The sequence below is a fragment of the Rhamphochromis sp. 'chilingali' genome (genome assembly GCF_963969265.1).
Source record: "Rhamphochromis sp. 'chilingali' genome assembly, chromosome: 14".
Taxonomy (NCBI): domain Eukaryota; kingdom Metazoa; phylum Chordata; class Actinopteri; order Cichliformes; family Cichlidae; genus Rhamphochromis; species Rhamphochromis sp. 'chilingali'.
The window spans coordinates 25766038-25786149 of record NC_137941.1 but is presented as its reverse complement, the minus strand read 5'-3'; the positions used below and the strand labels follow the sequence as shown (position 1 = coordinate 25786149).

General features: G+C 40.7%; 1 protein-coding gene across 1 annotated transcript in view; it reads left to right on the top strand.

The window, feature by feature from the left end:
• The window catches only part of plcl1 (phospholipase C like 1), a 128953-nt gene that overhangs the window by 101990 nt on the left and 6851 nt on the right, over positions 1 to 20112 (top strand). The window contains exons 8-11 of the mRNA XM_080903673.1: positions 1390 to 1752; positions 7452 to 7655; positions 16110 to 16185; positions 16750 to 16859. Coding sequence (XP_080759799.1) covers positions 1390 to 1752; positions 7452 to 7655; positions 16110 to 16185; positions 16750 to 16859 — 753 coding nt within the window. The remainder of the gene's footprint in view (positions 1 to 1389; positions 1753 to 7451; positions 7656 to 16109; positions 16186 to 16749; positions 16860 to 20112) is intronic.

Genomic DNA, 20112 nt, shown 5'->3' with positions numbered 1-20112 from the left:
CAGTGAGTTAAAAATATTATTTAAAAATGAGGGTGTGTATTTGCAAAACGGCTGTTTGATCATTGCACATTTGGTCACTCACATAATTACTGATTTCTAATGTGAAATTGATGGCTGCATCTGTTCTACTCGCCAAAGTGGAGCTTATTACTATTACAGCAATAAGATCGCAGTAATGTAAAGGATGTATGCGTATAGGTGAAATACTTTCTAGTGTTTGAGATAAAAGGATACAGATCATGTTTTTAGATTTAACTAGGCAAACACTGCTTGCCTTGCTTGTCTTGGTGGAATGCCATTATTGAATAAACACATTAGATTCAAGATTCAAGATCTTTTTATTTGTCACATACACAGTTATACAAGTATAACACGCAGTGAAATGTGACCTGATACGCTCCTCGACTGTGCAAAATAGTGAGGGAAAAACATTATATACAGTAAGTAAGTACATATATACAAAGAGGACATTATGTGCAATAAGTGAGTGAATTATATACATTAAGTTAAATAGAATAAAACAATCTGGAAATTTACAGGTCAAAATTTGGGAATGAATATTGTGTGAGTGGGGTGTTAAAGTGACATTTGCTGCTATGATGTGAGAAGGATCAGGCATGATATGGGAATATGTGAGTCCTGTCTCCGTTCATTATTAACATTTTAATATTCTGAGAGTAGCTTCTTAGTTATGATGACTCTAATCCCAACCCAAGCCCTACCACTAAAACTATTCAAAAAGGGTTTTTGTTTATATTAAATGGTTCTCTCAAGTCCTGGCAACCAGGAAACAAAGAAGATGGCACACATGAAAAACTTCCCATTATTTCCCAAAGTTCAATTTTGACCTTAGACCTCACAGGGGATAATGTTAGCATATGTTACATTGAAGCCACATGCTAAACAAGCCGTTTTTCAGATATTACAAGAAAATGAAAATCTGTTACATGCATTTTGGCCTTGGAAATCTTCTGTCATAAGGTTTCCAATTCAGAATGCCAATATAGGTAGAAATTCCATGTAAAGGGTTTAAATCTAACATTAACCCTATACCCCTGACCCTAAACAGATCTCAGATCTCATTTCAACCAAAAATTCATAGCAGATATCTTCTCTGAAAACCAGGGTAAATTTTTTTCTTCTTCTCTCCCTCAAGTATGAATAAAACTGTGTTTCAGTAAGAGCATGGATCAATAACCAGAATTAGACTTGGAATAATAACATTTAAATTATCCGAGATTTTCCCCCAGAAAGTCTTTTGAGGCAGACGAGGTGTGTTGCATTAATGTAGGTCAGTACTCTGCAAAGTGTTCACTGGCCGTGGTTTTATTTTTGCTCTGGTGCACAGCAGAATGGATTTCATCTCTTTTGTTCATTTCCTGTCCCCAGGTAAATATGCCCGAGCTGGCCTTGCTGCGTTTTGTGGTATTAGACGATGACTACATCGGAGATGATTTCATCGGCCAGTACAGCGTGGCCTTCGAGTGCCTTCAGCCTGGCTACCGTAATGTGCCCCTGCTGGGCCTGGCAGGAGACCCCTTACCTCACACCAGCCTGTTTGTCCACGTGGCAATCACCAACCGACGAGGAGGTGGGAAGGCCCAGCGGCGAGGTCTTTCGGTGCGGAGGGTGGGGAGACGGGGGAGAGAGTACGTCACAGTGAGGCACACTGGTATCAAGGTAGTGGATGAGACTTTTAAGTCAGCCAGTGGCCCTCTCAAAGAAGCGACGGACCTGCGGGAGGATGCTCAGGTGAGACTGGATGTGGACTGACTTTTGATAATATGTGCGACAGGCTTGTGACAGACCCAAGGTTCATTTACATTTCATAAATGAAAAATAAGCAAATATAAATATTTATTTATGAATATATAAATATATAATGTAAATAATATAAATATTTATTTTTATATAAATGACATCCAAACTTTGGTAAAATTATGTTCACTGGATGGCCTCAGAGGTGAAATAGGCTTGTGAACTGACCCAATGTTGATAGGATGCTTAAAAAGGGTGAATGGTGTAGGATTTTATGAATGTTCTGAAATTAGTAAATAGTAAAACTTTATTTATTTAGCGCCTTTCAAGCTATTGATCACAAAGTGCTCTGCAAAGGAAAACAAAAACATTAGACATCAGTACATCAAATCAGTCAGTTGTAAAAAGGTGTGTTTTTAATTGATTTTTAAAAAGCTCAAGAGGTTTGTGATGTCTGCAGACACAAACTAAAGAGGAAAGAGTTCCAGAGTCCTGGTGCTACTACTGAGAGGGCTCAGTCACCTTTAGTCACCTTTGGTTTTCAGCTTCGTACATGGCACAAATAGCAGGCTTTGGTCACCTTAGGGACCTGCTAGGAACATACAGATGTAAAAGTTCTTTGACGTAAGCTGGTGCTTGACCATTCAGAGTCCTGTAAGTGAGAACCAAGATCTTGAAATGTATTCTGGATTGAATGCCAACAGAGTCGGGCGAGTAGCGGTGTGAGGTGAGAAAACGTTGGTGTTTTGGCAGCAGCGTTTGTACAGTCTGCAGATGGTCCAGTGATGCTTTGTTTAGGCAGCTGAATAATGAGTTACAGTAATCTAGTCTTGAAAAACAAAAGCATGAATAACAGTTTCCAATTCTGTTTTTGAGATAATACTATTTAGCTAGGCAATACTTTTTAAGTGATAAAAACATGAACAAACCAGAGTCTGAATGTGACCATCTAAAGTAAAACCAGAGTCATAATTTACCCCAAGGTTCCCGATAAAAGGCTTGGCATAAGAGGCTAATAGATCAAGAGTTTCCATTATTAGAGTTGTATGCTTTTCTGGAGCAAAAACTAGAATTTCATTTTTTTTCCTCATTAAGTTGGAGAAAATTTTTATCCTTGTGTAAGAGATGCAGTTTTGATACCTTGTGCAGCTTAAAAGGATGTATAACTGAATATCATCAGCAGTGATATGAGATATCTTTAAAAGTGCTCAAAGTGTGCTAAAAAACAGAAATAATAAGGGCCCCAAAACCGAACCCTGAGGTACACCAAAATGAAGATGGCTTAAAGAAGACCTATAATTTGAAGTAGCTACACAAAAAGAATGATCAGAAAGATATGAAGTAAACCACTGTAAGGCAGATCCCATTATACTGGCCCAATACCTCAACCTGTCAAGCAAGACCTGGGGATCAACTGTATCAAAGACTGAGGTTAGGTCCAACATAAGGAGGACAGGACAGTTTCCTGTGTCACTTTGCACCAAAACACCATTAAAGATAAGAGAAGAGCTATCTCTGTTAATGTTCTTTAAAACAGCAGTTAGCTGCTTAGCAACATTTTTCTCAATAATAATTGGTCTATAGCTGCCCAAGAGAGAAGGGTCTAGTGTGGCTTTTTTAGGATAGGGTGACTAACCGCATTCTTAAAGTAAATCGGGACTTGACTCGAGGCCAGAGAGGAATTAACAATATGAGGGCTGATGGAGCGAAAAACATCTTTAAACAGGGAAGCAGGTAAAATGTCTAAACAACAACAGACTTTCACAGAGCCAACTGGGTTGGTTCAGGAAGAGAAACAAGTATAAAATGATCTAAATTTACAAGCTGAGCTGGGGCAGAAATGGACAGCTGACAGAGAAAGGTTATTTCTAATATGAGTGATTTTTTTTTAAATTTTCACAGTCGATGTCAGATGACATGGGAACAGCAGGTGAAGCAGGGGTAACAATGTTATTAATAGTGTTAAACAGAACCTTAGGATTGCCTGTGCTTTTAGAAACCAGACTGGAGAACAGGCAGCCCTCGTTTCTCTAACAGAATTAGTAAAAGACACCAAAATATCTTTGACATAAATTAAATGAACTTGCAAACGACTTTTCCTCCACAAGTGTTCAGGTTTCCGGCAAGAACGCTTTAAAGAGTGGATAAGGCCATTAATCCACGGTGAGGATTTTAAAACAGATGCTGATCTCTTTGTAAAAAGGACAGACACTGTCTAAAATAGAAAGGCAATAGTGGTTAGTCAAGACATTTACATCACTAACAGGAGATAACAGTAAATTAAAACCAACACAGTAATGATTAGAAATAACAACAGGGGCAGATAAGATCCATGTTAAAGCCCAAGGTTAAAACAAGAGGGTGTCCTTTTGTGTAAAAGAGGCCAGATACATGCTGGGTAAAATGAAAAGAGTTCATAAGGTTGATGAAACTCCTCGCAGAAAGAGTCGTCATCGATATGAATATTAAAATCACCAGAAATAACTAGTCTGGACAGATTCAGGGTGAAAGACAAAAAGTAATTTGAAAATACTTTGATTTGACCGCGTCGTTGGTACACTATAGCGCATGAAATAAAATTCTCGAACTTTAAAGAGCAGCAGCTCAAACGAAGAGAAGTGACTGACTTTGGATGAATGGCTGGGAAACACCGCAGCAAGGCCTTCTCCTCAGCCCGACGTCCGTGGCTGGCTGATTAAAGAATAACCCTCCGGGCACAGCTCAATGAGGGATGCATAATCTGAGTCGTGCTGCCAGGTTTCAGTGAGCAGTAAGAAGTCCAGTTTTTTGGAGCTCAGCTCTCAGGTAGAATTAGACTTGTCTGTAGAGTGAATAAGAGAGTGGGGGAGGAGGAGGAGGAGGACGAGGCAGCGACAAAGGAGTCAGTGAGAAGAGTGGAGGAGGATTATAAATACCAGCGAAAATAGAACCTGGTCGCTCAGCTCCCACCATCTTATCACTGAACACCAACATGTATGGGTGGGCAATGTGAAAAGAATCCTTTTTTGCACTGGATCTGTTTTTAGAGAGGTATATTGTGATGTTAATATATACCTTATACCCATATATGTGTTGAAACTAGGACTTTCTTGTTCCTGGAGGTAGCGGCTCTGTGCATAAAACCAGTTGTTTAGGTACTCCAATACAATCCAATGCCTCTATACCATTTACCAAAACTGGTTTGACCCAATGATAGGCTAAATCCCAGAAGGCATGACGTGACCTTATGTGAACGATAATCCAGAATCAGCCCAGTTACACTGGCCAAAGCCCAGGTGCTGAAAACGAACGAGGCGTATGTAGTGTCCAAACTGATACTCACACACATAATACACAGTCCCTCTGAACACTGTTAGTGAGCCACAGTGAAGTGTGGCCACACCAGGCCTTAATCAATTCACCTGACTACGTGATTCAGATGACCTGGAATAGCAACTTTAAAGTATAGCAGAAGGCAGGGGACAGAAATACTTGTGCTTTTCTTCTTTCATTCACTAAAAAGTTTTGATATGAAATACTTGCTAAATATAATTTTACAATGTAAAATAGAAAGAAATTAACTGGGAATGTTTAAAAGCACAAAGCAGGATAAGACAGATAAGTCAGTATTTAGGCATTACTGTATAAGATAAGATACAGCCAGGAGTTCGTGGAGACCACCCATGCAGTTAAAAGAGTCAGTATTGGACTTAAAAGACCTAAACGATGTAACTTCTTGGTCTGAAGCCAAACAAAAAGACTTCCAATTGTGTAGAAGTTTAAGGACGAACAGCCCTCGCCTACTTTGCTGTGTGACCTACAGTATAAACTTAGCAGGTGATGTTATAGTCTTAATCACTAGTTACAGCAATTCAGTTCAATTTTATTTACATTGCATCAAATCACAACAATAGCTGCCTCAGTGAGCTTTATAGTGTAAGGGAAAGACCCTACAATAATACAGAGAAAACCCACAAAATTAGACAACCCCCTGTGAGCATGGAAATGGTGACAGTGGGAACGAAAAAATCCCTTTGAACGCGAAGAAACCTCTGTCAGAATCAGGCTCAGGGAGGGGCAGCCATCAGCCATGACCGGTTTTTGGTGAGCTGTGGACGACGAGACAAAAGATACACTGTGGAAGACAGCCAGAGATTAGTAACAACTAATGATTAAAAGCAGAGTTAAAAAACACTCAGTGCATCATTGAAAGCCTCCAGTTGCCAAAGACTTAGAGAGATTTAAAACTAGAGAGCATGTCTGTTTCCTGAATCCAAACTGAAGGCTGGTTTCACACAAGAGGAGTCTGAAAGCTGAAGGCTCTGCCTCCCATTCCACTTTTAAATATCATAGGAACCACAAGTAAACCAGCAGGCTGATAATGAAGTGCCCTGTTGGGGTGATAGGATACTATGAGCTTCTTAAGATGGGGCCCAGTCTATGATATGTTTATTGGCTTAGACCTGGTTTCAAAATACCAAGATGGAGATGGCAAAACCACTTCACTAACCAGTTGGTGACTTCATGGCAGCTGTATCCTTTATATACAGTCTGTTTGTAACTGCTGTTAAGTTCACAATATCAATTTAAAATCTTCTCAGATGTCAGAGTCCCAACGTGTTTCTGTTGGTTCAAACTATCCTCTAATATCTTCAGCTTCCTAATAGAACAACCACAGTTTTTAAAAAATGTCCAGGAGGACAATCAGCCACATTAATGATGGAGGAATCAGAGTGCCCACGATAAATGCGGCTATTATGAACACACACATGATTTTCCTGCTATGATGCGACAGAAATGTCTGCTTGTGTGTAATGTTTGGGTGACTGCACGGTTTCATCCATGTAGTGTAGGTCTGTGAATTTAAAAACTGGAATGAATCTCTGGTTGAAAAATGTCAATCCTTTTCAGTGGAAAGCAGAGAGCAAATTTCCTGCCATCTCATTGATCATCCAATCCCACCCAGTCAGTCTGTCAGACACACTCCCACACAAACCCACGCACACACACCGAGTGCTACGCAGAAACACTTTTTACTCACTCAGAAACTGCTTTTAATCCTCCTGCTTCAGTCTCATTGTACACCCTGCTTCTCTCTGTCTCTCTGCCATGAGTCCAGCTGTGGGCTCATCTGCCACAGATATTATTCATCATGCTTCTCTGTGTCTGTCACATTCACAGACACAGATGCACTTACACACAGGTGGAGCATGATAATTGCTAGTCCAGTTGGGGATGTGGCAAGTGGCAAATGGCATTCAGTGCAACAGCAGAGGCTTTATATTCTAGTGCTCATACATGCAGAAATAAACCTTTTACCTTTGTTATGAAGTGACCCTGAATGGCAGTTCAGCAAATGAGTCCTTTAATCTGTCACACTCAAATATGTGAACCATCCCGATCTTGCATCCCCCCATCCAACACACACTCTAATTGCTTTGATTTCCTGTTCCAGATTTATGCCATATTGTCTCCTTTTTTTGCTAAATGCGCTTAAGCTTAGACTGATTTCACTGGATTAAAGGCAGCAGTGAGTGCCATATTGATTTAATTCACAAGGGAGACAGCAGATGACAGGGGAACGGAGGGGAAGTGAGCGGGCCGTGTCATGATTTTTGGCTTTTCCCAGCTTAATCTTACAGCCGGAACTGTACATCAGATCTAACACTATTTTCCCTCTCTTCTCTGTCTGTTTACCTTCACACCATTTCCAGAGCACCACAGCCAGTTTCAAAGAGCAGTGTGGGCTCCCCACTGTGGCCAAACTGAAGCAGTGCATCCAGACCTTGGGCACGAGGCTACAGAGTCCTGAGGGCACTATGGGGGCCACCATGGTTCTGAAGGATGGCTATCCATGTCTGGAGCCCCTGGTCGGCCTCTCGGAACCAACTCGCAAACTGCTCGCTGCTTATGAAACGGTCAGTAAGACACATTTATTGAGCTAACTGCTTCCTTAAAAAAGAAAGTTGCATTAATTCCTGTCTTGTGCAAACATGAAGAAAAATTTCTGACGAACTGCACAGACAAATATCGCTGTGAACTGCATCGTAGTTGCTCTAGGAAAATGATTGTAACTGGCCAATCCTGTTTATGATGCAACACTTTTTAGACCATCAGCTTGCACTCGTCATAGTGGTGTAACCTACGTTTTTGCTGCAAGCTGGAGGTCATGAGTCAAAAAGTATTTGCCCTTTTTCCTGATTTCTTAGATTTTTGCATATTTGTCACACTTTGCCCAACCATGAACCATTCTGCTCTCTGCTAGAAAATCTGCAAGGATAATTCCCAGTCATTTCATGCCCTGACGCTCATGCATGTTTATGTTATGCAGCAGGAGAAAGGTCTGAAACAAACCAGCAAGTCCACCTCTCGATGGCTCTAAACCCCCCCAAAACAAAACAAGTCCAGACTCACCGTTTATTCTGATCTTAAGGCGCTTAAACAGACGAATTAAGACAATCCTCTGCAAAAGAGTGGGCCAAAATTCCACCACAACTAGTTATTAGGTTTAGGGGACATTACTTTTTCACGTGGTCTTTTAACAAAGGCAATCATTATTTAAAACTTGGATTTTGCATTTTCTTGGATTATCGTGGTCCAATATTAAAATTAGTTTAATGAGCTGAAGCATGGAAGTGTGATAAATATGCCAAAAAATATGAACTCAGTTGGGGGCTTATAGGGCTTTACTCTCTCTTCACTATGACGGACCGGTGCAGCGTCCACATCACTGCAGCCGCAGCACCAATCCATCTCCCTTCTCCCGTCACTCGTGAACAAGACCCTGAGATACTTAAACTCCTCCACTTGGGGCAAGAACTCGTCCCTGACCCGGAGTGGGCACTCCACCCTTTTCCGGCTGAGGACCATGGCCTCAGATTTGGAGGTGCTGATTCTCATTTTCACTGCTTCACACTTGGCTGTGAAACGTTGCAGTGCGAGCTGGAGGCCATCACCCGATGAAGCCAACAGAGCCACATCATCTGCAAAAAGCAGAGATGAGCTCCTGAGACCACCCAAGTGAAAGCCTTCTGCCACTTGGCTACGCCTAGAAATTCTTTCCATAAAAAGTATGAACAGAATCGGTGACAAAGGGCAGCCCTGGCAGAGCCCATCACCCACCGGGTGTGAGTCTGACTTGTTGCCGGCTATGCGGACCAAGCTCTTGCTACGAATGCCTTCTCCAAGTCCACAAAACACATGTAGTCTGGTTGGGCAAACTCCCATGCTCCCTCAAGTATCCTTGAGAGGATCAAGAGCTGGTCCAGTGTTCCACGACCAGGATGAAAACCACATTGTTCCTCCTGTATCCGAGGTTCGACTAACAGACGGACTCTCCTCTCTAGCACCCTGGCATAGACTTTCCCAGGGAGGCTGAGGAGTGTGATGCCACTGTAGTTGGAACACACCCTCCGGTCCGCCTTCTTAAAGATGGGAACCACCACCCCGGTTTGCCAATCCAGAGGTGCCCCCCTGATCTCCACGAAACATTGTAAAGGCTTGTCAACCAGGAAAGCCCTACAACATCCCGAACCTTCAGGATAGTAGGGTCTTCCGTAGGGTCTTGACATGGAAGACCCTACCAGGGGACAGAAGCCCCCGGACAACATAGCCCCTGGGATCCCTGGGACACACAAACCCCACCACCACGATAAGGTAGCGATTCACGGAGGGGGTTAGACTAATAATCATTAGTAATTAGAGATGGACCGATCCGATATTACGTATCGGTATCGGTCCGATACTGACCTAAATTACTGGATCGGATATCGGAGAAAAATAAAAAATGTAATCCGATCCATTAAATATCACGAAAGCACCTCACAAAACTTGCAACACGCCGTAACTCACGTCGGAGCAGTATGCATCACGTGATAGAGCAGCTGTGGCATGCGGGACCTGTCAGTGGTCTGGATAGCATGTGGAGCTTCGCTAGCAACCTGGCATTTCATCTCCGACAAAGTTATCCCCGAGAGAAGTAAAGCAAGTGTGTAAGTCCATCTCTGAATGTTTGTAAAGCATTCCCACGTTAAGCTTAACAAGCGACTGCCTCTCGCTCTCCGGCTGCTACTTCAATCGTGAAACTGCTTAAATCAGCTGATCGGCTTTTCTGTCGCGAGTCTGTCTCTCTCGTTTGTTTTTGGTCCACTTTGCGCCAGAAAGAGCAAACCAGCGGCTGAACAACAGCAGCACGTTTAAGCTTGATAAGCTGTTGTTAGAATTTATTTAATATTACTTTCTACACCAGGATCTTTTTCTACGTAGCTGACGGCTGGTAACTGTGCAGGGGTGGATCTAGCAAAGTTTAGCCAGGGGGGCCGATAGGGCATTAACTGGGAAAAGGGGGCACAAAGACATACTTTTCTTTCTTATTCTCATTTAAAATGTCTAGCTTTTAATAAATAATTATCTGACACCCAAAGTTTTAATTTGATGTAAAATGAATAGAAGTCAATTACTGTATATAGTGACTATTAAGTCTAATATATATACCCTAGTAAGCTATAGTACTTTTTACTTTGGGAAGGTACCATCTGTGCAGTCTGCAATTTTGTTGAAGAAAGATGTTGAATCTATTTAATATTTCTTGAAAAATAATTGATTTCTGTGCATTTTTTTTCACACTGCATCAAATTAAGGTTGATTACGTCGATTAAGCATCATGAGGTGGCGCGTGAGGGGTGGTTCCCTATTTTTTATTTATTTATTTTTGTTGTTGCTGGGAGTTGGAACCCTATTAGTTAGGTTGCTTAATATTTACGCTAAGTACTCTTTAAAATACCAGAATAGGGAGGATGGTGTAGGTCTAAGTTTATTAGATTGATCAGTATTGCTGAACTATGAAATATTTTTTTTGTATACAGGTATAACAGAATAGCTTTAGTGTAGTTGTTGTTTTAAACTTGAGTATGAACTTGCAGACTTGCAAAATGCAGCAAGATATTTTAAAAAACAGTTTTGTTGATTAAAAAACACTATATCGGATTCATATCGGTATCGGCAGATATCCAAATTTATGATATCGGTATCGGACATAAAAAAGTGGTATCATGCCATCTCTATTAGTAATCTCCAGGTCTGGATCAAACCATAAGCTGGGGACTGAAGTTTAGGTTTGAATAATGCTCCTGGTTAGCTTCCACCTGGTGGTTTCTCAGTCACCAGGACCTAGAATGTCAGTTAAACCACACCCAGTCTCAGACATAGCTTTCTTTGAGGTCAAATGTCAACCTAATTTTCAGTAGTTGTTTTTTTTTTCAAAACAACCATCTGCACCAATCAGAAAGAGTGAATTTAGCCAATGAAATCATAAATATAATGATTATGAGACTTGACATGCTAGGTGTTTGCAGTGCTAATTTTAACTGTGCTTTGTGAGACCTACGTATATGTAGTTAGACCATGATATGTATCTTCCTGAGCTCTGTGTCACTTACGAGCTCCTCATTATGCTGCTCTTGCTAATTTTGCTCCTTTGGCTGAAACCTTTAGCATCAGAAACTTTTCCACAGTTTGTGAAGTTTTTTTTTGACATCTAACACTGCATCACTGAGTGTGCAGACCTTTGCTTACGTACATTTGCATCGTCTATAGGCATTAATTATACAGCAGCTCTGTGGTGACATGCATGAAACCGTCACCCACGAGCACGCACGCACACACACACACACACACACACACACACACACACACACACACCTCCTACTCAATCTCCTCTTGCATTAGATCAGGACGAGACTCTCCCACCTCTTTTAGTGCTCAGCTATTTACTCCTACACATACCTCAGAACAATGTGGTTATTTACGTATGTGAGTGCAGCTGATGATGTTTGCGGCAAAACCCAGCAAATGCAGCCCAGCAGGTCAGTGTCATGATGCCATAGTTGGTGTGATCTCCAATCAAACATCACACCTCTTCAGCCTTTCTGAGCACAAACACACAGCGCTCAGTCACCACACAAAAAGCTCCCTCTCTCTTCCTGTATTTAGCCCTTTTTTCCCTTTTTATTTCTTTCAGTGATTTGAGGCAACCTGACTGATTTAAATGAGAAAATATAGTTACAACTCTTGCTATAGTTAGTTTAGCAAATTCTTCATTATTTAGAGATAGCAATGACATCAGTATGTTCCCATGTTGCAGAACTTTGCCGTACTAACCCAAGCTGCTTGGTCTGCAGTGCTGTTTAAGTGGGTGGTACGTGTCATCCACAGGGATACCAGGACCCAGAGTGTTCCAGCAGAACACTGATGTAATTAGAAGAAAATCGAGGATCAGTTACTTGATTTTATATAAGTTTAATGTAAAATGTCATCATTTGTTTCACCCAATGATTTAGGTTAGGTTATTTTAAAACAAAGAAAAACAGTACCTGTTTACATCAAGGAAGATGGAACCTGCTCAAAACCTACTTAAGAGTGATCAGTTCATTACCATAGTCTAATATTTTCAGCTCTGTTGTATTTCATATCTGCACAAGCTGTGATCAGAAAGTTGTATATTGTCTCAGCCCAGGACACACTGACAAAAGAGATTCTTAATATCAAGAGATTAAGTACACTGTTAAAAAGTTATTTTGCTTGTATTTAAGCTACAGTACATGCCTGTATGTCATTTTGCTCTCAGTTTTGTATCATGTATATAAGTAACTGAGAGATTAGAGTACGTACTGTACGCCTGAGTATCAGTGTAATGGTGAGAGAGTTGACTTGGAAGTGACAGGCAACCAATGTTACATCAGCAGTTACATCAACACACTTTTTTGCTTCATTCAGTGTTTTTTTTTAACGTACTGCGTAACACCCTGCACATATAAACGATATACCCCCTAAAGAGTATCCATACTACATTTTGTAAACAAAGAAAGACATTTTGTAAACAAAATCTCTGGGCATAATCTGTACCCGACCAGGTGATTTAGCCATGTATAAAGAGAGCCTATTAACTTATTACCTATCGTTAATTTTATATGCATGTCTTTAGAGTGTGGGAGGAATCTGGAGTATGCCCACTCAGAGAGGTGTAGCACGAATATCCAAATTCCACACAGAAAGGCCCAGATGACCGGGGCTTTTAATACTTGATAATAAGTTGCCCATTTAGCTGATCTCTCCATCTCTGGACTTGTTCTACTATATTTAGATTGCTCTCTGGAAGTCCCATTCTTTTCCGTTACATTTTTAATCTCCTCCAGTGTGTAAAAACAGCTGCACTTTGACTTGATTTTAAACTTAAGGAACAAGAACAAAGTACCAGAAAGGTTCTGGTCATTTACATTGAAAGCTATCCCTCAGAACCCTCATGACATTACAGTAGAACTGATGCCTGGACATTGTGACTCTGAGGGAAGAACAACCTCGTGAATGTCTCAAATAATATTAGCATGGCCGTGGACACGCTCTTGACTTTATGTGCCACCTTTGGGGGAAAACAGCTGGAGGCACGCCTCTCAACGCCAACGATGATCCTTCACGATGATTTTTGCTCTCTGTCTGGTTCAGAGTGCACAGTGCTATTTTACATCGTTTCCTAATAGTCATAATGGGACTTCCAGGAAACCTTGAGATTCAAAACCTTAATCTGTAGCCCTGAGATTCCCAGGAGAGTATCTGGAAGAAGAAAATGGTCACATTTAAATCAGGTAAAGGTTAGATCTTGTATGGCCCAGACTATGTGATATGTCACATTTTCAAATACACTACACTAAAATATTGGGCCACACCTCTTAATCTTTGAATTCAGGTGTTTTTAGGCCCTTATATCCTTATATCTGCACAAAGTCAAACACTGAGCAGTGCAATCTTCCTTTATAAACATTTATGAATAAATGGATTGTTGTAAAGAGTCTGGGATGCTACCGTTGCAAAAAGTCAGTTTGTGAAATTTCTTCCGTAAATAGTCCATGATCAGTGGTATTATTGCATCAACTGGAGCATTCTGCTAGTTTGTACAAGTAAGAGCACTCCCAGAGCTACAAAATGACCTTGAGCTGGCCACAGGTATGAGTGTTTGGTCACAGGCAGAACAATGTTTGCCAAACCTGCTATGACAATCAGAAACAGACTTGAAGAGGTTGGCCTGGGGCCCAGGCACTCTTAAGTGAGCGCTGAACTCGACGCCTGGCACCGTGGAGCCCAGTTGGTATTTGCCATAGAATGCAAGAATTGGCAGGTCCACCACTGGGTCCCTGTGTCTTTCACAGACAGCAGGTTCATCCTGAGCACATGTGACAAACGTGGAAGGGTCTGGGGGAGCTTCGAACATTATCCTGCCTGTGATGTCGTTCAGCATGACTGGTTTGGTGGTGCGTCAGTGATGGTCTTGGCAGGCATATCCATGGAGGGATTGCTTAGTTCTCTACACACTAGGCAACAGCACCTTGACTGAGTTTTGATATCCAGATATAATCCTTGGACTCATTGTCAGAACCCGTGCTGACGCATGGGTTCCTCCAACAATGCTCGGCCTCATGTGGTGAGAGTATACAGGCAGTTCCTCCATTGACTGGCCAGCCTGGTGCAGATCTGGGAGGAGACCCCTGGACACCATCTGTTGTCTCGTTTGGAGCATGCCCTGATATTTTCAGGCATGCATACAACCACATGTTGGCCATACAAATTACCATTTTAAGCGAAAATGGTGAAAATAGTGAGATTTTGACAAAATCAACTAGTCTGCTGCATAATTTTTTTCACTTTTCGGGGTGTCTTTGAATTCAGCCCTCTGCAAGTTGATAATTTTCATTTCCATGAAGCGATGTGGCCTAACACATTATTCAGTCCATATGAGTCCAGATATCCAGCATGATACTTTTCCCTCATTTACTTCCAATGTGCTTGCAAAGGGTTCGCTTAAAGACTTCCACAGACTCCTAGAGGTAATGGACGGGAACTAAATTTCAGTCTGGCTTTAGAAAAACCCAAACACATTTGAGAAAAAGTGTTACTTAGAGTTATTCATGACACTTTGTTGAGTGCAGACAGGGTAATCGTACTGCTACACTGTTAAAAAAACGTCTTAAAAAAATGGTAATATTCCGGCAGCTGGGGCGCCAAAATACTACCGTAAAATAACATCCATAGCATTACATTTGAATTCAACAGTTCGATCTTTCCAATAACGGACAGATATTTGTGAAATCATGATACATTTCTGAATATATTTTTACAATCTAAATATGCATATGTACAAAAAATATATTTAAAAAACAAGTAAATTGTGTTTTACTATACGTACAGTGATGTTATGTTATTTTACTTTTGACATGTAAGATCACAGTCTACTTATGTAAATTTAATGATATTCTAGAAAGACAGTACAAAACTGTAAAATATACAGTAAGATACTTTGACATTACTATTTTTTGGAACAGTGTATTTTGCTACACCCGGCAGCATGCATTTAGTCTTTTATCCCCAACGCTGTTGCACAAACGTCCTTTTACCATTCGGTTGGTACAATCAGTGTCTCATCTTAAATAACTTGTGCCATCCATAAAGTTTGGGACAAAGATCATTTTTGTTTTTTCTCTGTACATCATCACATTGGATTGTAAATCAAACAATCAGTATGTGATAAGTTCAGACTTTGGGCGTTAATTTAAGGGGTTTTACATGCACAGTTTCAAGATTACAGCCAATTTTATCCCCAGTCCCCCAGTTTCAGATGTTCAAAATTAATGAGAGAATCTAACATGAATTTCAATATAAAAAGGTTTTAATACTTGGAGAAAAAGCCGATGTCCACCTGAAGTCAAATATTCTGTTTCCTCCCGTGAAATGCTTCGATGTTGTGAAGTTCTTTTTCTCAACCATGGAAATAATTCTGTCTACAAGCAGCTTCAGACCTTTTGGTGCACCACACTGATGATTTAGCCTAATCTCTCTCTCTGAAAGATTTGTTTTGTCTCTAATGATGGCCTCCTTCACCTGCCCTCACATCTCTTTGGGCATCACCTTTAAAATGACATTAATGTTACTGTGACAATCTTTAAAATACAAATTGAACATTGTGAATCAACTTCAGATATTATGTCCACTTCATTTGACATGAAATACGAGGCAAAGGGCCTCACATGGCCACATGGCCGCAAAACTACTTGTCAGTCAATTGTCCAATTAATTTGAACCTCTGAAAATGGAAGACGGGGCACAGTTTGTAAAACCTCTTGCATTTAAGCTGAAAGTCTGTACTTGAGTCTCAACACAGTGGTGCCTCTGCATATCACTGCAGTAGATGCAGTAGCAATAACATTCATTACTTTTGTCCATATATTGTACTGCCTTCTGAATACTTGACATAGTATTTTTCATAAACCTTGAACATATAAAAGGACCAAAAAGTGAACATAGAAATTGTCTTCCTGTTTGTTCAGATGATTGCTGCCCAGAAACAGCTGATCGAGAATGCTGATGCAGTACAGGAGAGGATCGCTCAGGTGCAGAGGGAAGGTAAAGTATGCAGAGATGGATGAAAGGCTGCGTGGCTGGTGTGAGTGTCGTTTTGATCAGGTCTCATGAATAAAAGATCTGCAGCATGGGATATTCCCAAATTCTAACAAATCATCAAATAAGCAAGTCTGACTGAAACATCTAACAGTAGAGCTTAATTAGGGTGACTCCTCAGAGAATGGCTCTGCGAGTAAACAGCTTTGCATGTGGTGGCTGTAGCACTCTCTAAATTGGGTTCCCATGAGGCACATATTTACAAAAGTATCTCTGTTTGAAATGTTGTTTACAATAAGTCAGCTGTTCTCTGTCACATTTGTACTGGATTTTCTGAACAGCTTATTTTCCAGCGTGTTTTTGCCTTTGGATGATTGACCTTTATGTGTCAGTGCTTTTGCTTTTACGTAAACATGTCAGTCTGGTTTATACGACAACACACATGTAACTGCAACTGGGATAGCTGAGGGAAATCATCCATACGCTTGACAGCTATATTTCACCTGAATTTGATTTGCCGATTCCCAAGCTGCTCTGCCTCAATAATGCTCCTGCTTTCGTGCTTCACAGGAATGGACTTCCACGAGGATCTCTCTCGGCTTGGAGAGAAGGAAGGACTAAAGGGTCGCAAGCTTAACAAAGCCGTGGAGAGTTTCACCTGGAACATTACTGTACTTAAGGTAAAGGAAGGCAGAACATAAATAAATATAAACATTTTGTAGGACGAACTTTGAAAAATGTATCTGTAATTTCAGAAGGCAAACAGTGACAATAGCTTCAGGCTGGACGAGGCCTTTACAGACCGGACGCGTCAAATTCGTGCAGATATTTTGTTTGTTGAAAATATTTCTGGGCTCACTTCCTAATGCAGCCATTGACACCGAGCATGTAATTTCACAGGAAGAATTTTCAGCATTATTTCAGCTTGATTTTTTTTTAAAACAATGATTTATTGATTTTTGGAACAACACAAACAGCAACAAATCAGCACAGCCAAATACAAATAAGAAAAAGAGAAGAAAAAACAAATACAGGTACATGAGTTACAGATATACATGTCTGGGTCAAAATATGTACAGCGTTTCACATTTGAAGTCAAGGGAAAGAAAAAAGAAAAGAAAAAAAGGGGAGAGAAAAAAAAGGGAATACAGACATTAATTATTGTGTTTAAAAACAAAATGTGATCCCCCTTTATGTAATAGCACAGCAAGGTCACGAGGTAGGTGATCAGGCAAAGGCTACATGTCCTACAGAATGCATTACAATTGCCCTTTATGATGGCACTAAGGCGCTCCATTGTCACACCTTGAACATTTCTCTGTACCATTGTGTAACAGTGGGGGGCTGTCTCTGAATCCATTGAAACAGTACACATCGCCTCGCTAAATGTAAAAGTTTACCTAACAAAAGCATCTGTACAGAAGACAGAGAGAGCCCTTCTATAGATAGACCCAGAACGAACAGCCCAGGGTTCAGTGGGATCGACTGGAGAAGGATTGAGCGAAGCTCTATAGCAATATTTTTCCAAAATCTAGTAATTAAAGGACATTGCCATATGCAATGGTAGTAGGTCCCCACATCCGTATTGCACTTTACACAAAGAGGAGAAATCTGAGGATGAATTTTATTTAGAAACTCTGGCGTACGCTGCAGTCTATGTAAGATTCTGTAATGGCTTTCCTGGAGTCTGTTACAGGAAAACAATTTCTTGGCAGATCTAAAAGTTTTGGACCATGCTTCTGCACTAAGCTGAACTTCCAGGTCGGTTTCCCACCGAACCCTGGCCTTATCAGTGGTTACAAAATTCAAAGACAATAACTTCCCATAACAAAGAGAGATAAATTTCTTTTTTGTGATTATTTCCTCATTAAATTTAAGAAGAAAGCTTTCAACAGGATTCAAAACTGGTTAATTGGCTGGAAATTTAAGGGAATTTACAAAGTGCCTTACTTGTAGGAACCCAAAGAAGTGTTTCTGTGGTAAATTATATTTAATTTGAACTTGATTAAAGGCCATAAAACCACCCCTTTCAAGCAGATCGCAAATAAATCTTATATTTTTAGAACACCAATCATCAAATATACTATACTTTCCTCCCAGGTCAATACCTGGGAGGAAAGCTTTATTCCTAATTAGAGGTTGTAGTGCACTAGAAAAACCTCTTCTTCCGACGTGGACAACAATATTATGCCAAACCTTAAGTGTAGGCATCAAAATGAAATTATTTCTGACACCAAGAGGAAGGTCAGCCAGATCAATAGATAAAAGACTAAGAAGCGAAAGAGGGTCACAGCACCAAGTATCTACCGGTGGCTCGCCTTGGTACAGAAAGGAATGTAACCACCCTGAGATTATTTGTGCATGGCAAGCCCAGTAATAATATAAAAGGTTAGGAAGTGCCTGCCCCCCCTCATCTGTAGGCAGTTGTAAAATCTGTATCTTTAGTCTAGATTTCTTCCCATGCCATATAAATTTAGAAAGATATCCCTCAATCTCTGAGAATGTTTTTCTGTTGATCCTGACAGGCAACATTTGTATGGGATATAATATTCTGGGTAAAACATTCATTTTGATTAAACTTATTCTACCCATCCAAGACAGGAGGAGGTCAAACCATCTATTGAGGTCATTCTTGATTGAGCCCACAATTGGTTTAAAGTTCAACTTGTACAACTCTGTTGTGTCTGCGGACAGCCTAATACCTAAATATGTAAAACCAGTGGTTGACCACCTGAAAGGAAAATTAGGAGGAGTGTCCCACCTCCCCCCATCACCCAGTTGCAAAGCTTCAGATTTATCATAATTTATTTTATACCCTGAAAAAAGGCCAAATTGATTAATGATATGTGTCAGTGCAGGAATAGATTCTTAGTGGCTTAGTTTCTTAGTTTCTGGCTTAGTGAGAAAGAGCAACACGTCATCTGCGTAAAGGGAAATTCTGTATTCAGTATTCAACAAGGTTACCCCACAGATCTCAGGGTCAGTTCTTACAGCCTCTGCCAGTGGCTCCAATGCAAGTGCAAACAGTATGGGAGAAAGAGGGCATCCCTGACGCGTTCCTCTACCCAGTGGAAAAACATCTGAGACCGAGCCGTTAACCAACACCCTTGCAGCTGGGGCCCCATACAACAGTTTGACCCACTTGACAAATTCAGATCCCAAACCAAATCTTTCCAAAACATCAAATAGATACTCCCACTCCACCCGATCAAATGCTTTCTCAGCATCCAGTGAAATTGCAAGAGCCCTATAATTGCAAATCTTGCAATCTACACCGAGTAAACTTATAGGTCCGTAAGATGTACACAGATCTGCAGGTTTATCCTTCTTTAAGATCAGGGATATATGGGCAAGGTTTAAGGTGGGTGGAAGTGTGCCCCTCTCAAGAGATTCTACATAAATTTTTAATAAAGGACCCACCATAAAACTCTGGCCCAAACCCGTCAGGGCCTGGAGCTTTTCCACTCTGTAAGGATTTGATTGCATCTAAAATTTCCTGCGCCCTAATAGGACTGCAAAGATCTAATCGACTTTCCTCTGATTGTATAGGGAGATTAACATTATCAAGAAACAATTTCCTAGCGTCTACAGTATTTTGACACTCAGGGGAATATAAGTCCTGATAGAACTCTTTCATTATTTTGCTGATAAGTTTAGCCTCGAATTGTAAAACACCTTTCTTATCTTTTAGAGAGGATATTGCATAAGAGCCCTTTTCCCCCTGGGCAAGTCGGGCAAGTAAGCGTCCAGGTTTGTTGCCCGATTCAAATAATCTATGCTTTGCATAGAATATTGCAGTTTCCGCTTTCTGAGTTAGTAGTTGGTCCAGGGCTGATCTGGCTGCATCCAGTTTTTTAAGCACAGAAACAGACGAGGATTTCTTAAACTCCCTCTCCAAGTTAGTAATGTTGCGTTCAAGTACTAATTGTTTGG